Below are 25,206 nucleotides of genomic sequence, written 5' to 3'. Positions count from 1 at the left end.
TATTTTTTGAGGAGCTAAATCTTCTTAATCATCTGTAAGCTTTGTTCCGTCGTCTATATATACCCTGTAGAACCGAATGTGTGTTCACCCTATATTCACAGATTCGGTTTTAGGGGAGTATATGGACGATGCAAAATCGTCTGCTTTCAAGAAAAATAAAACAGCAAATTGAATCAACTATTATTTAGAATTTTTCCACATTTTTATTGTTTTTCTGTCAATGTAGTATATATATACTATTGTTTGTCTTCGGTTAAAATTCCCTGCAATTACAACTACATTTTGAGCAGTTTTAATAAGAAATAATAAAAGCACATTTTATTTATCTTATGTGTTGTCGAAATGTCTGATCTCTTTTCAATTACAAAAAATAACTACAATGTCATAATTCTTTACTTCGTGGTCTTTGTTGTTTTCTTTCGTGGATTCGATTCCCCGACTGCAGCTAACCTTCAAACAATTGTACGGTGCCGCAATAAAATATTTTTTCCTTTGTTATTGATTATTGTGATTATTATTTGATGAACTTAAATCTTGTTTGAAAACGTATATTGAGCATTAATAAAACTATTACAAATGTGTCCTTTCATTTTTAATTCGTCTAGGTATACAAGAGATCTCTGCAGCTATTTGTGTAGTTGATGATTTCATCATCATATTATAAAAATACTGACAATCATTACTAATCGAGACAAAAACAAGAATCATATGAAATAATTCCATTTCTAAATGAAATATGAAATATGAAAGATGAATAAGCACTTAATGATTGAGCAGACTTTAACGGTGTTTACAAACAATATCAGTTCTTCATAAACAGATTTTATACATTCATATAAATCAATTTATAACGTTATTTAAACTAATGCAAGTAATAAAATAAACAAGCCTTTAGAAGCATTATTCGACGAGATAACAATTAAGATGCAGTGCACAAGTGATGTAAGGCGCGCTCCCGCCCCGCGCCCTTGATTTATGTGCCCGCGCATATCGTCCTATAATGGGACCACAATGAACGCTTGCAGACACCTGCTTCTTTATTATAAAATACACTTTCACATGCGCTATTTAATAATAATTACATGTATTTATTATTAAAAAAGGCTAAAGTACATAAACAAATAACAAGGTACAGCTTAAAGTCTAATGGTTAGTAATGTAAATAATTTATCATTAAAAAGAGGGAGCCGCTTTTATATTACGCGACCGGAATAAGGTAACTGTGATTGGGTAGAAAGCAGGAAGTCGTTCCCTGTGACGTCACTACACTGGGACGGGCGCCTGCTTTGCCCTTGCGTTGAGAATTAATGCCGTTTCGGTTTTATTAGACAGTCTTTAGGTTTATTAAGCTCGACATTTTTCCAGCGCAGTCATGTCTCTCGCTGCAGAGGCGTTCGTCTCTCAGATTGCAGGTAATGTTCATATCTGTGCGCGATGATGCGAGTCAACGTGTGTATGTGAGTGGAGTCACGCAGAGGCTGGTTGAGATAAATCAGCGTTTTTGCTCTTGTAGTTGTTTCATTTTATCTGTGTATCCATCAGTTACATTATTCCTTTAGACAAATAGTTTCATTGTGCGTTGTTGTGACGTGTCAGCTGATTTAAGTTTTTTTTATCTGTGCAAGTTAGCGTTTGGTTTTCATACACGTATTCTTCTTCACGGCTACAATGATTTGTGAATGCTCGATAAATGTGAACATAACTATACATTTTTCACGAACAACCGCAGTTCTCTCCTTCATTTGTATGTGTTTATTGCACATTCTTGCCTTTCCCAATATGGCGCCGACGTTGATGTAAGATTAAACGGTCAATGTGGCGTCAAAGATATCATAAACGCCTTTAAATGTTTATTGATGTTAATGCAAAGTGCGGCTGGATATACTAAAGTAGACATGAAAGAATACTTTTGTGTTACGTGGAAAGATCCAGTGTAGTTTATCCAAAGAATTTGATTTTCTATTCCAGCTGCTGAGCCATGGCCTGAAAGTGCCACTTTGTACCAGCCTCTTAAGGGTAAGTCACAGAGACAACATTAAGATGTTTACAGTCATACATTAACATCCACTAAACATGTGCTTGTGTGCTCTCTGGTGATGTTTTGCAGAAGATCAAATCTTGCTGTCAGATTCTGCATCATCTCTGGCAGTCCAGGTGACATGATGTGCCATCATCACACAAATCAAACGACTGCGGATACAAGCAGGATGTCATTTCACACAAAAGAGACTTGACACCCAAATATTTTGACATGAAATGTTAAACGTGTTGTTTGCGTTGCGTTTAGTAAATACTGTCTTGTTTACTTGTCTATTTTTCTGTAGACATTCCTGAGGATGTGTGGCCTGCCAATACAGGTGACCTGCCGACCCAATGCTGAATACATGTCACCATCAGGTGAATGAATGTCTACATACTCTTTTGTGTTCTATATTAGGATGAGAGTTTTTTTATCGCTTTATGTTGGCAAAGTACAACCTGTCGTTTGGTGTCAGAATGTGCCTTATTGTTTCTCTCTTTTTTTATAGGAAAGGTTCCTTTTATCCACGTTGGAAATCAAGTTGTGTCTGAATTGGGGCCGATCGTGCAGTTTGCAAAAGCAAAGGTAAAAAATGAACTTGACAAAATATATATAAGATGTTTTTGACTGTTGCCTGACGTTATGCGGTTTATAGGGTAATTCACTGAGTGACGGCTTGGATGATGTCCAGAGGGCGGAGATGAAGGCTTACATGGAGTTAGTGAACAACATGCTTTTGACCGCAGAGGTACAGACTTGTACACGCACTTAATGTGAGGCGTGTCATGTGTGTAGATTGAAAGGTTTTCATGTTTATTTACACTTTGTATATTAGCCCAACCGTTTATAAATAAAGTTATAAATCTATGATTACTTTGTTCGGTCTCTTTTCAGTTGTATATCCAATGGTGTGACGATTCCACTGCTTCAGAGGTGTGTCTATGTCTTAACTATTGTGCTTTTTTGCAACATAGTCTTATTTTATTGAAAGTTTGTGAGTGTATGGTGATGATAAGTTTTTGATAATTTGAATGTGTTCAGATCTCCAGGCCTCGCTACAGTAGTCCATACGCTTGGCCTCTCAATCACGTCCTGGCCTATCAGAAGCAGTGGGAGGTCCGGAAGAAGATGAATGCGATCGGATGGGCCAGAAAGAATCTGGAGCAGGTACGTGAAAATAGTTTTTTTTAGATTTGTCAAATCTAGACAAGGTTATCTTAATCACACCTTGTGTGTTTTCTCCTCTCAGGTGTATGAAGATGTGAGTCAGTGTTGTCAGGCTTTGTCTCAGCGGTTGGGAACTCAGCCCTACTTTTTCAACAAACAGTAAGTTTTGTTCACATAAAAAACTTAAAACAATCACAATTTTTTTTTTTTTCTGTTAACGCTTGCATTGTAAACGTGGCAGGCCGACTGAACTGGACGCTCTAGTGTTCGGTCATCTCTTCACCATACTCACCACACAGCTCGCCAGCGATGATCTGGCAGAGAAGGTTAAAGCCTACAGCAACCTGTTATCTTTCTGTCACCGTATTGAACAGACTTACTTCAAAGAGCACGATCGAGAGTCCTCCGGGTCCTCGCGCCACTCCAAAGGCTCGCTCCCCTGAGCACCGCCCATTTCCCCGACTTTACTCCCTCCTTTGATTGGTCACACCAAAATGATTGACAGCTTAGTTATCTTATGTGAAGGAAAAATCTTGATACTTTTGTGAAGATGTATATATCTAGATCTGTTAGAGGGAGGAGTGGCAATTGAACAAAAAAGTGTTCCTAACATATTTCCAAAAATCCACATATGCCCGGTCGGAATGCCATCACAGGATTTAGCCTGCCGGCACACTACAAACTGTTTAATTTGTGTATAGGAATTCATCTGATGTAAACCTTTTTCCAATGTGTAATGCTCATGTGTGATTGAATCTGTAAATGGAAAGTGCCTAAAAATATAATAAATTTAAACACTTAAATTTAAACTTCAGTGTTTCATCCATTCAAAATATGTTATATTTATGTTACATACATTCATGTTTTTTGCTGTAGTGCATTGTGCACTTTGCTTCCTTTCTGACATCAGATTGAAGTTACAATAGTTCCACATGTAGTTGAGTGTAAAACATCCATGATGCTGTGATCTTTTGCTCCAGCAGGGGGCAGTAATAAAATGGTGCAACATTGAATTGTATGTAACTTTCTGGAGGATCTATTGACAGAAATGCAATAAAATAAACATAAGGAATAATTGACGACGGGCCATTAAATTATTCGAAGTTTAATGCGTTACACCTCGGCCAGGCAATAACTTTCGAATAATTGAACGGATCGGAGTCAATTATTCTGCTTTAAACGGCTACCACACCACAGGACATTATTCAAATGTTTCATTTCAATGTTTGTCATGTTATCTTCTTTAAAATTGTGTTGATGGTGGGACTACTTTCTTGCGCATCTCATTTCTGTGTGTGCGTGTGAGAGAGAGATCGCGCGCACACCTGCGTGTTTGCAGTAATGTGACAGAAGACCCAGCGATAATAAATGAAATATTTCTCGTAATTTTTCTATGTTCAGCAGTAAAAAAAAATCACGCACATTTTTGATAGAGTAGGTCTATTAAAATATATATGTTATATGTCACAGGCAGCACGAAGAGGAAAACGAACCAGTGGCTTTCAGTGTTTATTAATGCATTTTGTTTTTCTATTTAGGTATTTTACTTATTAAATTTCAGTATATGTATTTCTTTTTTTAAATGCTTTGTTTAATGAAACGAAACTCAGTAAAGTTTGACATTAACCTCAGCTCAAGAGCAGGGTGCAGTGTGCGACAGTGGCCGGTAGGCTACACTATAACCCTTCTATTGTTTAAACTTCGCGTCAGTGATATGGAACTTTCATGCGGTCATTAGACTGGGAACACCTTCACATTTTACTCAATGTTAATGCATACCCAAAGAACGTTTGTCAACCAATCAGTTTGAAGCATTCAAAAGCCCCGTGGTATAAATAACTATATTGTATAGAGATCTTACATAATGATGAGTTATGTTTTTATTACTAGAATCATCTACAGTATTTCTTTTTTACTTTGCAGAACCCGCAATAAATATCAATGTTCTCTCTGCGAACCGAACACAAATGAAACCATTCTAATGTCAAATTTAACACTGGGGTTCAATTGCATCGGCTATATTTAATATGTACAGTATCAATATAGTGCAACATAAACAAAATGGTTTAATTTTGGCATTTCTATATATAAAAGTTGTGTATTTGTGACACAAAAAATGCGTGGAAAGAAGAGCACTTTACATAAATATTCTCAGTGCTGTCATGGAGGATAACTAGAATTTTGTCCCGGACTTGTAATGTCCTGTATGGTAAAGCCCACCCAATGGACATCTGGATGAAGAGGCCCGTTGATGAAATATGTTGGCCAGAGTCATGTGACGTTGTGATGTCATGAATACAGCATGTTACACAGCAACAGGTGAGTTCTCTTTCAATGTATTGTTCTTGATGGAACGTGGCAGCAGGTAAACCGTTCCATCAGTGCTGAGCTGAAGTTTGTAGCGTTTGGGGTCGTAGGGGTGTCCATTCTCATTTCGGAGCTGGCTGAACACCTCGTTGTAAAGTTTCATGAGATTTTCTTTAGTATCCCTAAGATCTGTGGTGTTCCTCTCTCGCTGCTCCTCACCCTCATCCTTCTGCCTCTTTAGAGTCTCCACCTCGTCTTCGAGGTCCACGAGACTGTCAATCTTCCGCTTGCGGCAGCTCTGGGCGGCCATCTTGTTTTTGCCGCGCCGTCGAATGTCTCTGATGAGGGTCAGTTGAGCGTTGCTGAGTTTGCCGGAGTTGACGGCCTCGTTGAACGGCTCCACGGGCAGGGTGATGATGTCGCGCACGCTGAGCGGCAAACCTAACGCTCGGGCCCGCTGCTCGTCACGACACACCCGTCGTCCTCTCCTCGTTTTGAGGTTGGGTTGTGTTTGGGGTTTGTCTTGCGCACACGTAACGTGTTCATCCAGGGATACGGGGAGCAGGTCGGTGTAATTTGATTGGATGCACGCTAGCTCCTCTTCTGATTGGTCAGAAGCGTACAGAGATGGGTCCAGATCTACAAACCCAGAAGAAGCAGAGTCATCGAAACCCATCAGGACTGGGCTGTCAGGGACACAGGGACGTGAGGTTTCCCATCCGGCTGGACCGCTCGACTCTTCGGGGTGAATCTGTGTGCTGTTACTGATGCTCAGATCAGGACAGAACTCACTGAAGATGGACTGGCATTGAGTTAAACTCATCTGATTGAGATTCTCAGGCGGACTGGAGCTTAAAACTGTGTTTAATGGTGAATCGGTTGAATCTGACAGCGCTGGTACGCACGTCTCCAGAAGTGAAGTGCAGGGCGTGGATAACAGCTGAGCGACATCTAAAGACTCAGAAATGGTCTTTGCTAGATCACTGAGATCACACAGTTCTTCCGCTGAGTTTTCCTCATGTGGCGGGATGTTTCCGCACATGTCGATGATGTCCTCTAAAGGCGAGCTTGGGCTCTCAGACTCCAGCAGATCCAAATAATACTGATAGACACAAAACACAAAATCATCAATCGTCACAGGTTCAGTACGACTATAAAAAATATATTTTCCTTAATAACTCAAGAGTTCTATCTTTTAACATTATAAAAAAACATGATGCTCAATAAATGAGTATTATAATGAGTAATATGACTGATCAAATAAAGCATAGCGCACTCACAGTGTGAAAAGTTTCAGTCTCAGCGACATAATGTCTCTTTTTCTTCCTCAACAACTAATGTGACTTTGTCACAAACACATTTGTCTTCAGCATAAGTGTGTAATGAAGTCACTGACAGACCAAGAACACCTCAAAGTCTGGTTACAAAAGGTTCATTTACAGGTGTGACATCTCAGAACATCAGTTTTGGATGAAATCTGTCAGATAGCAAAGATTATCTGCATGCTTTTCCATGAAAAATCTGCTTATTGTAGAACTTTTAACCCTGTGTGTCTCAGATAAGACCACACCTCACAGTAATATCATCATTACTTATTAATAGTTATATCAGGTACTAATGGCTTTTATGGTATTAATGTTTACATAAATGTATCCATGCGCTGATAGGTCGAGAGTAGTGTTAAAGGATATACTGAAATCATATCTGTTGAAACACAGAGTTTAGATCAGTATTATTCACAATGGCCATGAACATTTGTCCTAAACATGAATGTTAATGGATCTAATACATATCAAAACTCATGACAATAAAGTTTCAATTAAACTTCTACCAAAATAAAAAAAATCTCATTTTGAGTAGAGAATTTGTTTTGAAATGGCACTCGTGAGCCGGTTCAGACGTACCTGTGTGAGTGTACTTGTTTTTATACATTGTCGGGTCCAAATCTCCCCACAATGATAGTTAAAGTCTCACACACATACTTTGTGGAGAACGATGGCCGGTCCCCACAATTCAAATGTATTATTAAACATACTAAATGATATTTCTTTGAAAATGTAAATGCAGAAAGATTTCTGTCATGGTTGGATTTTTGGGTTGAGTTAAGGGATGTGTGTGTGAGTGTGTTTCCCTGTACCTGTAAATCTGGCACTGACGGAAGTTCACTAATCGCCTCTTCAGAATCTGCTTTCTGAGACTTAGAAAACAGCAGAGCGGTCAGCAGGGGATTCTGGGTAATGGGTGACTGCTGAGTGGACACCGTAGAGGGCGAATTTACAGAGAATGGCATGACCTTAAATGCAATGAAAATAACCTGTCATTAAAGCCTGTGTGTGTTTGTTATTGTAGAGTTGATCTGTGTTCATTAAGTGGCAGGCAGCCATTTACCTTCAATTTTAATGTAAGTAACTACATTCAAATGTCACAGAATTTGATTTAATCATTTGTAAATATACCGTGTGTTATAAGTTTTGAGAGGTTGTTATCTGAGAATAAAGAACCTGCAAATGTTGCAACTGGCCAATCAGAATCAAGCATTCCAATGAGCCATGTAATAAAGGAGGTTTAGGGTTGGTCAGTAGAAATTTTGCCATTAATCCTTCGCTATGTTCGATGTGCAGAGTAATGCACCCCAGACGGGCGCTTCCAGCATTGTTAATGATAATGAGAGTGATCTAGTTTTGGCATGTCTCCTGGCCCGTGTAACTATAGGATGTTTATGGTAGCCTAGCAACAATGCAAGTTGATGCCAGACAGACTATGAATGCCAAAGCTTTTAATTTGCTTCCATTAGGTTCCAGTCATGGTATATAACATTTGTGGTAATATTACCAGTTGGGTCTTAGACGCTTTGATCTCAAGTAAAAGTTTTGTCTGTGTGTGTCTAAAAGTTTGAATGTATTTCTATGAAATGGATACCTGGGAGTGGACTGAAGAAAGGCTCGGCAGAAATTCTCCCGTCTCCTGGTCTAGTCTCTGTAACCTTTGCATAATCCTCTCTAGGTCTCTCTCTCTCTTCTGCTCTCTCTCCCTCGCTCTCCTGGCCTCCTCCGTCCTCTGCCGTAGACATCCGTCAAAGACCTCTCTCTCCACCCCCAAATCCACATCCTGCCTCCATAAAATATCAACCAGATCCTAAACAGAGAGACATAATGAAGTGTAAACAGATCATTTCACATGTTAATGATCTTTGCAGACACACGCTCTTATTACTATACGAGGATATGTTTGCATGAACCTTCCATGCGGTCTCATCACTCATGTTGTTCGACATGCGAAACATTTGCATTTACATTCATTTGCTTGGCAGGTGCCTTCTTACTGAAGCCACATTTAAAGTGAGCGCATGAGAAGAGAACAGATCGCTGGAAAGTATCAAAAACAATCTATTGTAATCACTTCTTTTGATATGATAAAATGGAATGTGGAGAGTTTATGGTGTTAAATCGTGTGTGTTCAGAGGTTGGTCTGCCACTGAGGGAGCTCATTCACATTGATATATGACAGCAGCCCAATAAAACCTTTTATCTGCTTTGCATTCTAGGTAAGTAAACATTGATGACATCAACATATATGGAAGGGGGAAAATAAACATTCACTTCATATAAAGCAACACCATAGAACTTTTGCTCATGGCGCACCCATGTGGTTGATAAGCGCAATTGTCTGTTACCAGTGTTGTAAATAATGTCGCTGTATAAGCTTTCTTGTGGGCAATGCAACACACGTAAATTTATTAAGCTGATGCAACTGGCCAATGCAGAAACGTCATTTGGAAACCATATCGCACTCTTCCGCAGGCAGGGGATGGACGGGGCTGTGTGTACCGACCGGAACACAGAACTTACAGAGTGTGCTTGTAGCCGCTATGAGGCTGCTCAGGTTGCAGCGGGAGTAGAATTCCTCCAGTTAGGAGTTGGTCTACCACTTAAATAAATTTTATTTAAGAACATTTTTTTAAGTTCGAAAAACAACAAAGTGTTGCTTTAACATCAGCTCATTTAATTCTGTTCGACTTTAACTGAGTTTAGCAGTCAACTCAAAGAGTCACATGGTCCGGAACCACAGGTGTCAAATGAGTATTTACTGTAGTTTAAGAGCTTAATTTGTAACCTTTACTGTCCTTTCAATTGTAAACATGTCCACTCTCAGTGATGAAGTACAGAATATTACCAACATGCTTCTTACAAGGGCTGAAACAGTTAAAAACATTTTCAAGCATTTCAGATGATCAGGTATCTGTTTATATATGGTACATCAAAGACAGTGACATAACCATTCAGTGAATGTTACATGTGTTTTCTATGAATAAGTGAATGTTACATTTGTTTACTATGAATCAGTGAATGTTACATGTGTTTTCTATGAATCAGTGAATGTTACATTTGTTTTCTATGAATCAGTGAATGTTACATGTGTTTTCTATGAATCAGTGAATGTTACATTTGTTTTCTATGAATCAGTGAATGTTACATGTGTTTTCTATGAATCAGTGAATGTTACATGTGTTTTCTATGAATCAGTGAATGTTACATTTGTTTTCTATGAATCAGTGAATGTTACATGTGTTTTCTATGAATCAGTGAATGTTACATGTGTTTTCTATGAATCAGTGAATGTTACATTTGTTTTCTATGAATCAGTGAATGTTACATTTGTTTTCTATGAATCAGTGAATGTTACATTTGTTTTCTATGAATCAGTGAATGTTACATTTGTTTTCTATGAATCAGTGAATGTTACATTTGTTTACTATGAATCAGTGAATGTTACATGTGTTTTCTATGAATCAGTGAATGTTACATTTGTTTTCTATGAATCAGTGAATGTTACATGTGTTTTCTATGAATCAGTGAATGTTACATTTGTTTTCTATGAATCAGTGAATGTTACATGTGTTTTCTATGAATCAGTGAATGTTACATTTGTTTTCTATGAATCAGTGAATGTTACATTTGTTTTCTATGAATCAGTGAATGTTACATTTGTTTTCTATGAATCAGTGAATGTTACATGTGATTTTCTATGAATCAGTGAATGTTACATGTGTTTTCTATGAATCAGTGAATGTTACATGTGTTTTCTATGAATCAGTGAATGTTACATTTGTTTTCTATGAATCAGTGAATGTTACATTTGTTTTCTATGAATCAGTGAATGTTACATTTGTTTACTATGAATCAGTGAATGTTACATGCGTTTTCTATGAATCAGTGAATGTTACATTTGTTTTCTATGAATCAGTGAATGTTACATTTGTTTTCTATGAATCAGTGAATGTTACATTTGTTTTCTATGAATCAGTGAATGTTACATTTGTTTTCTATGAATCAGTGAATGTTACATTTGTTTTCTATGAATCAGTGAATGTTACATATATGCTCTATTTGAATCATTGTGTGTTACATGCACAGTGAAACATACGAAACCTGCTATAGGCACAACAGAAAGAACTTGTAATGCAGTCATCCACAATGCATTTGAACCTATTGCCCGTCTCGTTCCAGTCACGCAAGTAAATAAATGCTACAGATTACATGAGATATTGTGAATGCATTAAGAGCTATTTATCTTATTTATCTCGCTCAACAACCCACTGAAAACAATTCGTCAGATAATAGAGGAAAAAGGCAGAACAAGAAAGACTGGGACAAAAAAGGTATAAAGGTGAGTTGAGTTAAAGGTGAAGGCACACACCTACAGCTGGGCGGAGCATGTGATGCAACTGTGTGAAAGTGTAGACAGAGTGATAGAGTGTTGTGTGTATAAAGGACAACTGATGTGAACTCTCCCTAAAAATGAAAACGTGGGTGTGTCTGGCTCAAATTCAACCAGGCAAAATGTTTATTTAACCAGACTGCTCAAATGAATTCATTAGCCCCGGACAACATTTCCCAAGGTTACAGACCCTCACAGATTTTAATTTATGTGCAATTATTTCATTAAACTATGGCATATGTTTATATACAGTGTCACAAAATATGTCATTGCAAAATAACAAGCTGTCAATACAAATTAATTTATTTTTAATTGAATTTGTTTTAATTTAAACTTTAGAGATTTGACAAAACAAAAAGTGCAAAAGAGCAGTTCCTTTTCATTAAAAAGTCAGATGAAACCTAGATTATGCCAAAAATCTACATTTAAAACAAATGTAACATTGTTTGATATTTAATGCAATGGGATTCATACATGTAAAGTGTGGTTTAGCTGTCTAAATATTTTTAGGGACATTATAAATACAGGAGCAAATATCCCAGCAAGTACTGATAGTCTAGTTATCAAATTTACAATTAACATAGCAAATTTAAATTCTGTTTTGTTGTGCCTCCCTACACTGAAATGAAATACTTGTATTATTGTAACGTAATGTGGTGTTATGATACTGACGTGTTACATATTGAAGTTGGCACATTAGGTGGCTATGAATTTGGTTAAAAGTAAGTTGTGAGTCGATTACGTCTTAAAAAGATAAGATTGAAATTTGAAGTTTATCTGAACGTTTTGTTTCCTGAAAAGCCAGACAGACAAATATACTTTAGTTTCTTCTGATGTTTTAACGTGAGATGCTGACTTTAGAGGGAACCACAAACTTGCATCAACCACATTGTGATCTTTTCCATCACATAAAAGCGCACACAAGTGTCATGAGATGCAGAAAGTGGCATAATCTTGCATACATAAAAAATCTTACTATATCTATAATCTTGCATTCATTCTTTAAAAAGGTTTAGCCAAGTGGGCTTTTTAAAAATCAGATAAGGGTATAAATCATTTTCCATCAATTAAATCAAATACACCAATCTTTACTCTGAATATTTAACAATGTAATTTGTATAGAGAAACTTTACTCTCATCCTATATGGAATTTTACTACATTTATGGAATAAGGGTTGGTAAATAAATCAGATTTCTTTATGTAAACCCATAGTAAAAAACTTCTCTTAAATATTTTTAAACTTACCGGCTCGTACTGAAACTTGGTTACAGGTTCTTCCATGTTGTACAGATGATGTTATAATGGTCCTACACGCGATTGAAGATCTTATTACTGAATGACAACTAACGACACACAAGTGTAACCTGAGAGTAACACCCCAAACACACACGAGACCTCCTACTTACAACCCTCAGCCAATCAGAAAACAGATAACAAATACGAGAACTGCACCACCCCTTTGGCATTAGCCAATCAAACGTTATAACTCAAAGCAATTGATCAATGTAGAAGGAGACCCGCCTCGTAACTTTAAACACGCCTTTACAGACGTCTTCCCACATAAATGCAAACAGATCGGCGCATGATATTGTAAACATCGCGAGACCGATTCGAAAGCTATGCGTGAGCACTGCTCTCGCGATATTTTTTGAAGTCAAACGCAGATCGGCCTGCGAGGCGCAACAAACACATCAAGTTTCAATAAAACAATTCAACGTAGAAAAGAAAATCGCAGGCTTTCTTCCATGAAACGTAAAAGCACCTTAGTAGATTTCTCACAACCCAAACCGTGATATTTTTTATGTGCGTTAAGAAACCTAAGTAAATAAATTCGATTAAAATATGTGTTAAGGTGAATTGCTCCAAATAGCGAACACACTAAAAGGAAACGAAATAAATGATGAAATGCAACAAAAATCCAGCTTTGCTCGAAACACACATTGCATATCTTTGTTGAACTTCTCCCCCTCCAGCTGTGTGAAATGTGACAGGTCAGTGTGAAAAGCGCCATGCCCACTCCACCTATGCCAAGGGTTCGAGCTCAGAGACGAGAACTGAGATGTCTCTCCAGCGGGCGCGTTCATGTGTACCCTACACGTTCACGTTTGGCAGCTCCACGTCGACATTCCTTAAGCGGCTGAAAGAGGGTCCAACTGTTCTCACAGACAGACAAGACAGGACAGCCACCGGTCGACCCTAAGGTAAGACCCCCGATTCTCCATGCAACTTACATTTGTGACTACCTACATAGAAAAGTAATTTAGTATACTTAAGTGTTTACTAGCTAATACACTGTTGAAAAATCATTCTCTAGTGTTTTAAAAAACTATTCACTTAAGTTTACCAAATGCACTATATTAAATACAAAAGAGTACTGCAGTTTACATTAAATAACTGTTATGCCTTTGCTACTATAGTAATGCATACTACAGTTTACTCAAGTATACTATGCTATTTTTTTCTTGTGGGAATTCTATGTTTTTAGAGTTGAAACATGAAAGTGCATCCGTTGCACACTAATATCATTACTTCAAGTAATGATGCCGGGGTTCAAATACTTTCATTTGACATTTCATTGATATCATTTTGAGAAGAGTGAGACTCACGAAGGGAGCTCGAGCACAAATCTGGACACTATTTTCATTGCAAATTCAGATAATCCAGTAAAACAAACACGCCTCTCTTTTGGGAGATTATTATTATATTTTAAAAGTTTCACTTGCATGTTTAGATTCAGCTAGAAACGTGTTGCATGTTGAAACATATGTATTCCTTTCATGTTGTATTAAATAAGACCGTCTTCTCAGACTGTGTCAAATTATTTGAAGGATTCTTTTAAATATTGTTGGAATAGTTTGCAGTTAATGCATAGTGTGAGTCATCTTATCCAGATAGTGGACATGAATGCCAACATGTGTTTGACTTCCCAGGAACCCCGTGAGCTGATTGGTCCAGCCTGGGCTACCAGCTCTAGCAAAGCAGCTTGGAGCACAACAGACCGAGGCCCGACAAATGGCAGGAACTTCTTAACTCAGTACATAGAATTATAGAATGTTGAAACCCTACAAAGTATGCATACACACGCACGGCTGCTCAGGGAAAGTTCTGTGGTCCACTCTGGCTGTGTGAGTGTGTGGTCAGTGCATTACAGAACTTTGCTTTAGAAGCTCCACCCATCAGACCTGCTGATCACTGTGAGAATAAACACTTGTTTGTGTGATATCTGACCGCTTTAAAGTGTACAGTATATATGAACATTCATCAATATTGTACTTTTTGTATACCAAACTGTGATGGGTGAACTTAATACATAGAATGAAATTATACTATTGAATATGGCCACCACCCTGTCGACGATGTCGAGTCTTGAGGCTATGCACAAATATTTATTTATTTATTCAAAGAGAATGTCCCCAAACGCATTTTAAGATAAAATAAACTCTGTGTTTTACTGCTTTAGTCAGTAGATTTGAAATATAATATCTACTCAAAAACCTATAAAAGCAATATCATAAAAATATGCTTTCACAATGTGTAATGTTTATTTATTTATGCTTTAATTATTCGTTTGTTTCTATACAAGTTGTTTTCACATCTAAATGTTTCTTTTCTTCTGAACAATCATGTTTAAGATACAAGAAACTATACAGTTTACTTTTAATAATCTGCCACGAAACTACATACTCCTCGTTTATTTGAAGTAGTATACTTGTGTTTGTATAGATCAGTTCAAACATATGCTCTCTCGCATACTTTATTAAAAACATTAACTGCTCTCACAGAGATTAATCTTGAACATTCCAGTTTGAAGATCGTCTTTGTAGGTGAATGTTTTTGATGTTCTGAACATTTTGGATCACTACATAATTCCCAACTACGAGACGTGTTGTCATTTATTTGATAGTTTTCACATTGAATGCAAAAGTTAAATAGCTCACTGCTGACCTCTATTGAAATCCTGTGCAGTTGTTCTCACTTTTAATACTTTTAAGTCCTCCCAGCTCATGACTTATTCATGTGTTTTATCAGTTCTTGCGTCAGACGCTTTCACCTTGAGGATGTTGACGTCAGTCTTAAATCATCATGTCCGGTATTTTATATCACCAAAATCTGATAGACAACTAAATTAAACAATGCATTTCATAATCATCCCCTGATGAAAAAACCCTCTACTGGTTTTAATGGTTATCAATGCGATGGCTTCAGTTGGTGGGATGTGATCTGGTCAATACTGGCTGTCCTATAGCTCAGTGGTAAGAGCATTGTGTTAACAATGCAAGGTTGTCGGTTCGATCCTAGGGGATGGCAAATGTATAGGTTAAAACAAAATAAATTCATGCAAAATCTGAACAGGAAGTTTTACCTTTTAAATGAATTCTAGACCATACAAAGGATTTAGGACGTCACACTTGCTATCTTATGTATTACCACAAAAATGCAAGTTGTGCAACCTGTTTTCTTATAAAACTTCTGCTCAGTGTCCTTCAGGTGGCGACATTTCTCTTTGAAATGACATTGAAAACGAAGCAGCTTTGCTTTTGTGGTATCTGTATGGAGTCAAAAAGAAACTCAGATTTCTGTTTGGACTTTGTTCTCCTTATAAAGTACAATTTCAATCAAAGCTGAGTGCTGATAAGGACTCAACATTCCTCACACATTATCTTGGACAGCTGTGCCCAGGTGACCTAGAGTTGTTGCACAAATCATTTCAATGCAATCTTCACTATTTTATTGACATGCGCTTCTCTTAAAACAACCTCATTTGGCTGGACGTCTAGCAGATGTGAAACCTCAAATGACCTGCTTTTACATGATGGGGTTTACGTTAATTCCCTTGAAACTGATTTGGTGGCTTTAACACTCACTGTAGCAACAAGAGGAAATGAAGTTTGCTTTTTTCCAGGGATAATGTTGACAAGCGTAATATTGATTGAACATTATTTCCAACATATTTAAGATTTACATCCATAATGCTGCCAAAATTGTTAAACCATTAAACGGAATACATTGAGATTAGATAACATGTTCAATCTTCTAAATTATGCTCTTATGCGTTTTAGTGATATTACATTTCAATAATGTCATTGCAAAATGATCATTTGTTATTGCGACAATACATGCCTCAGTTTTTAATTTGAAAGCTTTTATACTTAAAACATAATTTTGAACCAGGACCGTTGCTCAGAACAAGTTTCAGTATTTGCCTTGATATTATTTTGAAAATGGCTGAATTTTTCCAGGGCTTTGTCAGGACCTGCCCTAAAATAGCTCCAGATGATGAACATACCAAGTCACACTTCAACAACACCCTCACTTTAAATTCACAATACTCAAATAATATTGAAGAACTATTATTGTTTAAACTTCATACAGAATAATGAAGAAAAATAAAGATGACACATAACAGGGGAGTTCTTTAAATTTTATTTGACAGGTTAAATCCACCTGGTACATACAACAGCTGCATCATGCTGCCGTCACGGTCGCTCATTGCAATTCAAATACTACAGGTACAGTTCAATAATTTAATGTGCAACAGCTCCTGTGAAACCAGGGGACATTATATTCATTCCTTCAGTGGAAACCCTAAGGAACTGCAGTAACATGACTCTCAATGTGACACCTGGACAGACAAAAAAATTAAAATAGTCACTGCTGAAATGGACTCGTGTTAGAAGCTTAACTCATGTTATACCTACAACCCATAAAATGAAAACGTTGCCTATCTGATCAATCACACCGTTTTGAATACAGTCATAGATATTGCAAATCCAAACTACAAACATTTAAGTTAATATTCCCTCCTCTGCTATTAACATTACGATGTGGATGATTTCAAATATGCAATAAGGTCGGCTCTCTCGCCCTTCTTCTTGATGCCAGCGAAGATCATCTTTGTGCCGGGAATGTACTTCTTGGGGTTTTCCAAATATTCCATCAGGGTATCCTCACCCCAAATGATGCCTGTAAATGAGACGCATCAACATGACAAATCCATCTCGCCATAAAACATTCTTAAAAGAGACACTTTCTGTATCAGTACCTTTGCTCTTGTTGGCATCCGTGTAGGAGTAGCCATCTGCCTGACCAGTCTTACGGCCAAAAAGACCCCAAAGGTTTGGCCCCACTTTGTGCTTGCCTCCGTTCTCAACTGTGTGGCACTGGGCGCACTTCTGGACGAAAACCTTCTTTCCTTTTCCCACGTCACCCATGTTTTCCTGGAAGCAGGAAAGACAATTGAAGAATGAACTGTTATGCCATCATGAACGGAAGGTCATTCAAGGGGAATCAAACATCACCCTAGGAAACAATATTTGCTCATTTTATCAACTTTATTCAAAACCATTATAGCTGAAACATAAACGAAACAACTGAAACCATTATTAAATCTGTGCATCATCCATGAAGCAGTGAAACTGAAGCATAGTTTCAGTGTTCAGGTAGACATGACTGCTCTGGACATCCCTGTCAGTTCTCATCTGTAAACATCCCGGTTTAAAGTGCCTTTTACCTAAATAACATCAAATCTACATTTATTACGAAACGTGAATAACATAGTGACGCTAGACAGCCCAACCCGAGAGATCGAAACGAAAAGTAGTCGTAGGTTAGTTTGTGCGACAACATTTGCATTAAACCCACTAATAGAAATTCTATGGAACGATTAAAAACGCGATACGTGAAGACATCAACCGGCTTTCGGATCCACGTTGTAGCCTCGCGCGAAGCTAGCTGTTAGCCACCTGGCTAACCTTCCATAAACGCCTATTCTGCTAATAAACGAGTTACAGAACATTTCTATAAAAATGAACGTTACGTGAAATACTGTCGCATTTTAAAATGTTTACCATTGTTTAAGAAAACATGAGTTAAATCACAATCTTTTTCGAACACCGGCGATTTACGCAATGTCACACGATTCTTCATCAGAACGCGTAAAAATCCTTATAGCGATGAAACTCTCACCGAACGTGATTAAACTCCCAAACCCGACTAGAGACATTGACACGCGTTAAGTACCTGTTAGGTCGTGTAAAAAGCCGCTTGTCTCGGTTCCGAGTGTTCAGTTGTTGCCGTTCGGCGGATCTAAACGCTATCAGGGCGCGAGACGAAGGTCACTTCACTTTAGAGGCGAGAGGGGCGCCGGGAACGACGTCACACTCACGCGCCGCACCACCACGTGACTCATCCGACGAACCCACTGCGTTTCTACGAAGAAGTGAAGATCCTTTTATGGAGTTGAGGTGGACAGTATATAACGTATATAGTTAGTATCGAGTGCATCGTGTTATTGTATTTTTAACACTTCACTCTATGTTATCTATCGATTATCTCCTTCGAAGCAATCAACACTTTCCTTAATATCCCTGATAGCATATATGTATGCATGTATGTAAATATTGGTTTAGTGATAATGCAGAGAGAGAGTTTGACCTTGGCGTATTTGTCAGAATAACACTTTTAATAGATTAATGAGCGATTCCTTTAATTATTATATACACAGAGATGATGTACTATATAATGAAACATGGGCGTCTTGATGTATCAATACGTGCACGAGCCCCAGGTGTATAAATTACTCACGAGTGTTGCATTTATTTAATGTATAAACATATATATTCGTAAAGACAATATGTCATATGCCAGGGTGAGATAAGATTATACCCACTTAACAATCACACTTAAGAGAATGTGTTAAATCTTTGTTATATTTTGCTCATTAAAAATAAAAAGATGAAAACGGGGACTGCTATAGTAAATGTACATGTATGTGTAAAGCACATCACAGATGTACAGTGGCCTATATAGTAGAATGACATGACCTGACCGCGTGACTAGAGGTTCATACACGATCATACAGGTGACGATGTGGATCAACATTCCTGTTCAGGACACGTGATGACCGACACGAGAGGTGTTTTTCTGAGGAACTCGGTTTTCAGGTTGTCAGGTGTTTCCTCCTCCATAACATAGGTGACAGGTAACTAATAGATGTGAAAGAAAATCAGGTCACACGTAACAGACGCTGTACGTCACAGCTGCTCCTAAAAAGTACCGTTATTCTTCACATAGATATTTGACATGTACTTTGCCATTCATTCTCATTAAATAATCAATTAAAACTGATGATGTAAATTAAAATACTAACAAACCACAGAATAATGATAAACAATCCTTACTGAAATCCAGTCTAAGACTAAACTGCTCCATACTCAGCATGTTTCTGACTAAAGATATTCATTTATTCTTTATTCAGATTAATTTACATTTATGCATGTTTGTATGTAACTATACTGTGCATTTAAGGTATACATTTTGTGTGATCCTGGGGTCCAAACCCATGAGGTTTGTGTAGCTACATCACAATGGTCCACCAGTTGAGCTTTAATCCTTCACACAGGGTTTTATGGTACAGTGTATTGTAAGCGCTGTGTGCTTGCAGAAATGAACACTTGTCTCAGCAGTCTGTGGATGATAAGATGATTTATCTTGGTGTTGTTGTGCAACTCAATGTCTGATGTCAAGCTCAAATCTTCTGACTCTGCCTGTTACTTTGGAATAAATCTAATTTGGGATAAATTGTTGCCATGACGAATAATATTATGTGCCATTAGCTGGTTAATTCACATTGCTAAAATAATTTGTTTAAAAAACATAAACTCGGATAGTTCCCCCAAAAATTAACTCTCTTATTCTCTCTTTTTGTAATATGATTTATGATTTAATGTCCTTAAAGGTTTCATCGTCAACAGAAGTCTCTCTGTGCAGGTCTAGAGGTGACTGTGTCTCTCCTCTGTAACTCCCTCTAGTGTTTCTGCTCACACACTTCATTCACTGTGTGTGTGTGTGTGTGTCTGTGTGTACTCGTGTGTGTGTGGACAGACAGCCACATCTGCTGCTCAAATATAGAACTGCACTGTGTTTGTGTTAAATGCTTTTCAGATTTTACAATATTCACTTAAAAATTATTTGTCATACATCCAGCTAAATAATTCTTAAGAGTATAAATGTAAAAGATTCAAACTTTGACTATATAGACTTATTATTTTGTAAATATTTTGTAATAAAAAAACATAATAAAAATCTGTCAAGTGGTTAAAATAAAAGATAAAATTGTATATTTTATTTTGTGTTTTTTATACTTTTATCAACAGTTTAAATAAACAAATGTACATTTTATTTCCTTTTTCAGAGGTATTCTTGGATTTTGATTTTATACTTGTTGTTTTGTACTTAAATATTTTTACTTTTACTCAAGTGCATTTTTCAAGTATCTGTTTTTTTACTTTGGAAAAAAAATGATCGCACTAGCCTACATAATATTAAATAAGCCTAAAGCCTAAATACGATTTTTTTACTCCACTACATTTCATAAATACATTTTTACATGTTTAACTTTAAAGGGATAGTTCACCCAAAAATAAAATGTCAGTAAACAAACAGATCTCACCCCCCATTCACTCCCACTGTAATTATTTTCCCTACTATGGCATGTAAATGGGGAATGAGATCCATTTAGTTACTGACATTCTTTCAAATATCTTCCTTTGTGTTTAGAAGTACAAAGACTTTTAACAGATTTGGCACAACCTGAGGGTGAGTAAATGATGATGGAATTAAAATTTTGAGGTGAACTATCCCTTTAATACACTACTTGCGTAAAATAAAAAAAGGAAAACACTCAACAAAAAAAAGATGCTCTATAGCACTAAAAGTGATTCTTGGCTCATCATCATAGGGGAACCATTTTAAAAGTGCTCTATAGAAATATATCTTGGTTCTTCAGTGGTTCATTTGGAGGACTGAGGTGCTATTTAGAATCGCTGAAGAACCAAACAGGGACTCAACACGTTCTTTATATTTAGTTTCGGTTCTACATAAGTGGTTCCCCTATGATTACGAGTCAAGAACGACTTTTAGTGCTATATATCAATATATTTTTAGAGTTTATAAAGTACTATGCAACACTGTTATACTCAGCCAAAGTGTTATAATATCTTTGAGCTAGGGTGCTCTCTTGTGGCTAAGGGCAGAACGTCACAGTTCAACCAAAATTAATATTCTTTCATCAATTATTCACCTTTTTGTAATCTCAAACCCGCACGACTTTCTTTCTTCTTCAGAACACAAAGAAGATATTTTGAAGGATGTTGATAATCAAACAAAACTGAACCGCATTGACTTCCATTTTATGAACACAGAACCGACTGTCTTCAGCTTTAAGGTTAGCTCAACATGAAGTAAATTCTTGATTACTGAATATTCATTAGTAGGTGAATTATTCCTTTAATGGCTTGTTCACACTGATCTGATAAACGCTACTGAACAGCCACCCTCAAATATTTGTGGCCGTCGGTTATTAATATCGGAGTAAATATTTTACACACACTTGTCTATCCTTTACAATCTTTAACTTCTAGGTTCGGTTTCACAGCATAGTTTAAACCAGGACTAGGCCTTAGTTGAATTAAGATATTTATGTCTCTTTTTAAAGAATGCCTCAGAAGAATACATTACTGGTGTGCATCTTGAGACAAGACAGTGGGGCTAAAATATTTTAAGACATTTCTGGGCAAGTTATATTCGGTTAAGACAGATCACACATTCATTTGGGACTAGCTTTAAGCCTTGTCTGTGAAACTGGGCCCTAGTGTTTAACTTTGCTTTTGTGACGCTCCTCTCTTATATACAGTTCAATTCTATTGCGACGTTTAGCTTTGTATTCTCTTCTTTTTGCTATATCTAAAGGTTTAACATTGAATATTCATATTGACCAATATTGCTTTGGATAAAAGCATCTAATGAATACATATAAATGTAAATAATAATTGCAGGACAGTTATTATTCTAAATATTCTAAATCCCACTACTGTTATTGTTTGTTGGATCAGTGAATCTTTGTTTATTTCATTTGTTCACTGGGCTGTACATCAGTGGTGAATTGAGACGAGAGTTCATGTCAGCGGTCAGTATCATTATCCTGTGACCTTTCCTATGGTACAGTAGATGTTGTCTGGACTAATTAAGATTATAAGTGTATTGGGGACTGAGCACAACGGCATGTGTAGTAGTACCTGCTGGTTTGTTCTCAGACAAAGAGTTCTTTACACAATGATGCTGAGCGATGAACCAAAACATGAACTAAATCACACAGGTTTTCAAATAGAAAGAACAAACGTTTTTGTTTCATGTTGGACTCGTGCTGTGTTGTAGGATGACATGGACGTGAAGTATACAGTATTCAGTATTCGAGTCAAGGATGTGGAGCATTAAGATTTATTCAGTTTAACAATACGATCAACAAGTTTTGTAAAAAAAAAGAAAAGAAAATAGTTTTGTTGTTAATGAGTCACGTGTGTATTTACATCTGTACATATACCGAAAACCCTGTTCTATAAAATCATCTTTTCAAAGAATGTCAGAAACTAGAAGTCATAGGCTATCGGTTACAAAACAGGTACAGGTTTGCACTGTACAAAATAAAAAAGCACAGAGTTTTTTCACCTTAAACTTTCACTTCGGTATTATTTGATAGAAGCTAACAAAGCATTTCAGCATGGAGCAAATGGACAAGCATGGGAATGATTCAGGGAGAGAACGACGTGGTTTCCGTTTCCAGGGCAACCGAGGATCGCCGTCTTCCACAGCGAGTGTACAGGAGATGGCTCTTCTTAAGACAGCCCAAGTCCTTCAGTAACTTCAGGAGATCGTTTCGAAACTTCACGCCGATGAAGGCATACAGGAAGGGATTGACACAGCAGCGCAGAAAAGCCACGGCTCTCGTCACGTCCATGGCATAAAGGCGACTGTTGTCTTTTTGGCAATCCGTCGTTTCCTCCGTGGTCACCCCCATCACTGCGTTATAGGGTAGTTGACTGAACACAAAGACGGCGACCACGGCGATGATGACTTTGAAGGCTTTATTCCTCTCAAAGTTCTTGGCTTGGGTGAGAGTTTTGATGATGCTAACGTAACAGAACACCATGACGACGGCTGGAAGTATGAAGCCCAGGACCATCTGACTCACTAGCATGTTGTAGTGGTAGTCTAGGAAGCGCTTGCCGGTTGCCACGCACGTGCCGTTGATGTTGACCTCAGAGAACACCATGTCAGGTATGGAAAAGGCCACCGCCAACACCCAGGTTACCAGGGAAGACACCTGGCCGTAAAAGACCGCAGTGTTGCGGCACCGATGGGCGGACACCGCCTTGGTGATGGAGAAATAGCGGTCGATGCTGATGCAGGTGAGAAGGAACATACCGCTGAAGAAACTGACTTTATAGATGGTAAACATTGCCTTGCACGGATACAGACCCAAATGCCATTTGCTCATGAAACTGGCCGCCCAGAAGGGAAGAGAAATGGCGAATAGCAGGTCAGCCAATGCCAGATTAAACAAATAGACGTCGGTCATGGTTTTCAGCCGTTTGAAGTAGAGGTAGGTCAAGATGACCAGAAAGTTCCCAAAGAGAGCCAGGAGACAAATGGCGGTGTAGATGGTGGGTAGGAACCAGGTACGGAAGTTGCGGTTGGAGTCCTTTTCGCAAATGTATTCCAACCCGCTGTAGTCCATCTCCGTGGAATACTCGTATGGTGTCAAGGGTATGTCGTCATCCTGGTAGCGGGCCGTCGAGTTGGACCGGCTCATCTGAAAGGAAAGTCAAGCCCGTTTTTTGTACCGTGCAAATCGTTGCAAAGAAGCTTTACATACATGAAAATAGAAAAAATGAGATGAGAAAAAATACATTCAAATTCACGGTATTATTGCACGATTTCTCTTAAATCTTCCACTTGTTAAATGAATAAGTAGTCCTTCTGGAGTCTTCATTTTAAAGAAGAAAATAATGTAACTGGCAGATCACGGATCATCTAGAATTCTCTTTGGTGATGTTCGGACGTCAATTGCATGAGTAGATACAATCTATTTCAAAATCATTACCTGCATGTGACACGACCAGATCAGCAAAACTGACAAAAAACTGTTGAGAAAGAAACGGTGTGTCAGAGAGCCAATATAATCCCGGATTTCATTCAGATTTTTTCATTTATGAAAACACTTCCTCTTCTCTTTTAAAAAGATCCTTTTTGCTTACCGTGAAATGCCTTCATGACTTCTGTTGGATATCTCTCGGAGGGTTTCTGCTGGACTGCTCTATCGACAGTGAACACACGAGGTCTATACGTGGTGTGTTAACAAGGTGAAGCACCGCTTTTAACTTTGAAGACAAAGACCAAAGGGAAGGGTTTTACCACAGCCTGTGCTGCTGAAAAACAACAACTTTACTCCCCTTTGCACATGCATTCAATGCTTTCTTACAACAGTTTTCCATCGTCAGTGTTTTTCTATGCCATGTTTATCAATCAAACCGTTCGCCGTTACTTTAAGACCGGTTTATCATTTTTATGCCGTACGTCATTTTAATGTCATACTTGCGTTTAAGTCAGCAGTAGTTGATCTGAGATTTCTTCAAAGGGACATTTAATAGACTTTTATTCGGTGACAACAGTACTGTGTGACAGAGTAAAACTCACATGTAGGACGCTATAAGAACTGATAATCCATTAAACTATTAGATGAGATGTGAATAGATTTTTTAATATTGAGAAAAGACTGTGCTTAAAAAAGTTTGTATTTGTGTGAATTGCATTTGTGAATGAATGATATGTGTGACAGATGAAAGATTGAGATGATAAAGAACAGCATGTTTTTTAAAGTCCCCTCAGTCAGTTCATGTTTGCACAGTGACACGCACCGTTGCATCATGTGCATGTGTGGTTTGGTGTGTACATTTCTGCCAGGAAGGAGGCCTCGGCAGGAAGACACGCTTTCGGCCACAACTCAGGTGATGTGCGTGGTAAAGGAACTGTAGCACTGAAGCTCTGAATAAACCTCAGTTCGTGATATCACCTGAAAAACTGAATCTGTTTTTTTCCTCTTGCTTGTTTCTTTACTATAAACCGTCTTGGGGGAAATGTGAATGACAACAAAATG

General features: G+C 37.7%; 4 protein-coding genes across 5 annotated transcripts; 1 reads left to right on the top strand and 3 right to left on the bottom strand.

Moving 5' to 3' along the window:
- Positions 1–1,258: 1,258 nt before the first annotated feature.
- On the top strand, positions 1,259–3,996 carry mtx2 (metaxin 2). The gene is made up of 10 exons (XM_056750651.1): positions 1,259–1,412; positions 1,969–2,016; positions 2,108–2,154; positions 2,325–2,397; positions 2,529–2,605; positions 2,676–2,768; positions 2,915–2,953; positions 3,062–3,187; positions 3,270–3,346; positions 3,429–3,996. The coding sequence occupies exons 1-10, from the start codon at positions 1,373–1,375 to the stop codon at positions 3,628–3,630; spliced, it is 822 nt and encodes a 273-aa protein (XP_056606629.1). The 5' UTR covers positions 1,259–1,372; the 3' UTR covers positions 3,631–3,996.
- A 1,193-nt stretch (positions 3,997–5,189) lies between these two features.
- On the bottom strand, positions 5,190–13,285 carry nfe2l2b (nfe2 like bZIP transcription factor 2b). 2 transcript variants are annotated; one of them, XM_056750837.1, is made up of 5 exons: positions 13,153–13,285; positions 12,459–12,520; positions 8,414–8,629; positions 7,632–7,787; positions 5,190–6,596 (listed from the first exon to the last, which is right to left on the bottom strand). In XM_056750837.1, the coding sequence occupies exons 2-5, from the start codon at positions 12,492–12,494 to the stop codon at positions 5,493–5,495; spliced, it is 1,512 nt and encodes a 503-aa protein (XP_056606815.1). In that variant the 5' UTR covers positions 12,495–12,520; positions 13,153–13,285; the 3' UTR covers positions 5,190–5,492. The 2 variants fall into 2 exon arrangements, with proteins under 2 accessions (XP_056606815.1, XP_056606814.1); XM_056750836.1 differs by having other exon boundaries at positions 12,459–13,268.
- Positions 13,286–16,621: 3,336 nt separating this feature from the next.
- LOC130424715 (cytochrome c) lies at positions 16,622–18,354 on the bottom strand. Its single transcript, XM_056750603.1, has 3 exons — positions 18,234–18,354; positions 17,257–17,431; positions 16,622–17,177 (listed from the first exon to the last, which is right to left on the bottom strand). Exons 2-3 carry the CDS (start codon positions 17,423–17,425, stop codon positions 17,032–17,034), a joined length of 315 nt encoding a protein of 104 aa, XP_056606581.1. The 5' UTR covers positions 17,426–17,431; positions 18,234–18,354; the 3' UTR covers positions 16,622–17,031.
- Positions 18,355–22,476: 4,122 nt separating this feature from the next.
- On the bottom strand, positions 22,477–24,188 carry ccr7 (chemokine (C-C motif) receptor 7). The gene is made up of 2 exons (XM_056750797.1): positions 24,154–24,188; positions 22,477–23,862 (listed from the first exon to the last, which is right to left on the bottom strand). Exons 1-2 carry the CDS (start codon positions 24,157–24,159, stop codon positions 22,801–22,803), a joined length of 1,068 nt encoding a protein of 355 aa, XP_056606775.1. The 5' UTR covers positions 24,160–24,188; the 3' UTR covers positions 22,477–22,800.
- Between the last annotated feature and the right edge of the window lie 1,018 nt (positions 24,189–25,206).

This window comes from Triplophysa dalaica, chromosome 6 (assembly GCF_015846415.1).
Source record: "Triplophysa dalaica isolate WHDGS20190420 chromosome 6, ASM1584641v1, whole genome shotgun sequence".
Taxonomy (NCBI): Eukaryota; Metazoa; Chordata; class Actinopteri; order Cypriniformes; family Nemacheilidae; genus Triplophysa; species Triplophysa dalaica.
Note: the sequence above shows the minus strand (reverse complement) of the source record. Positions and strands in the feature narration are given on the sequence as shown.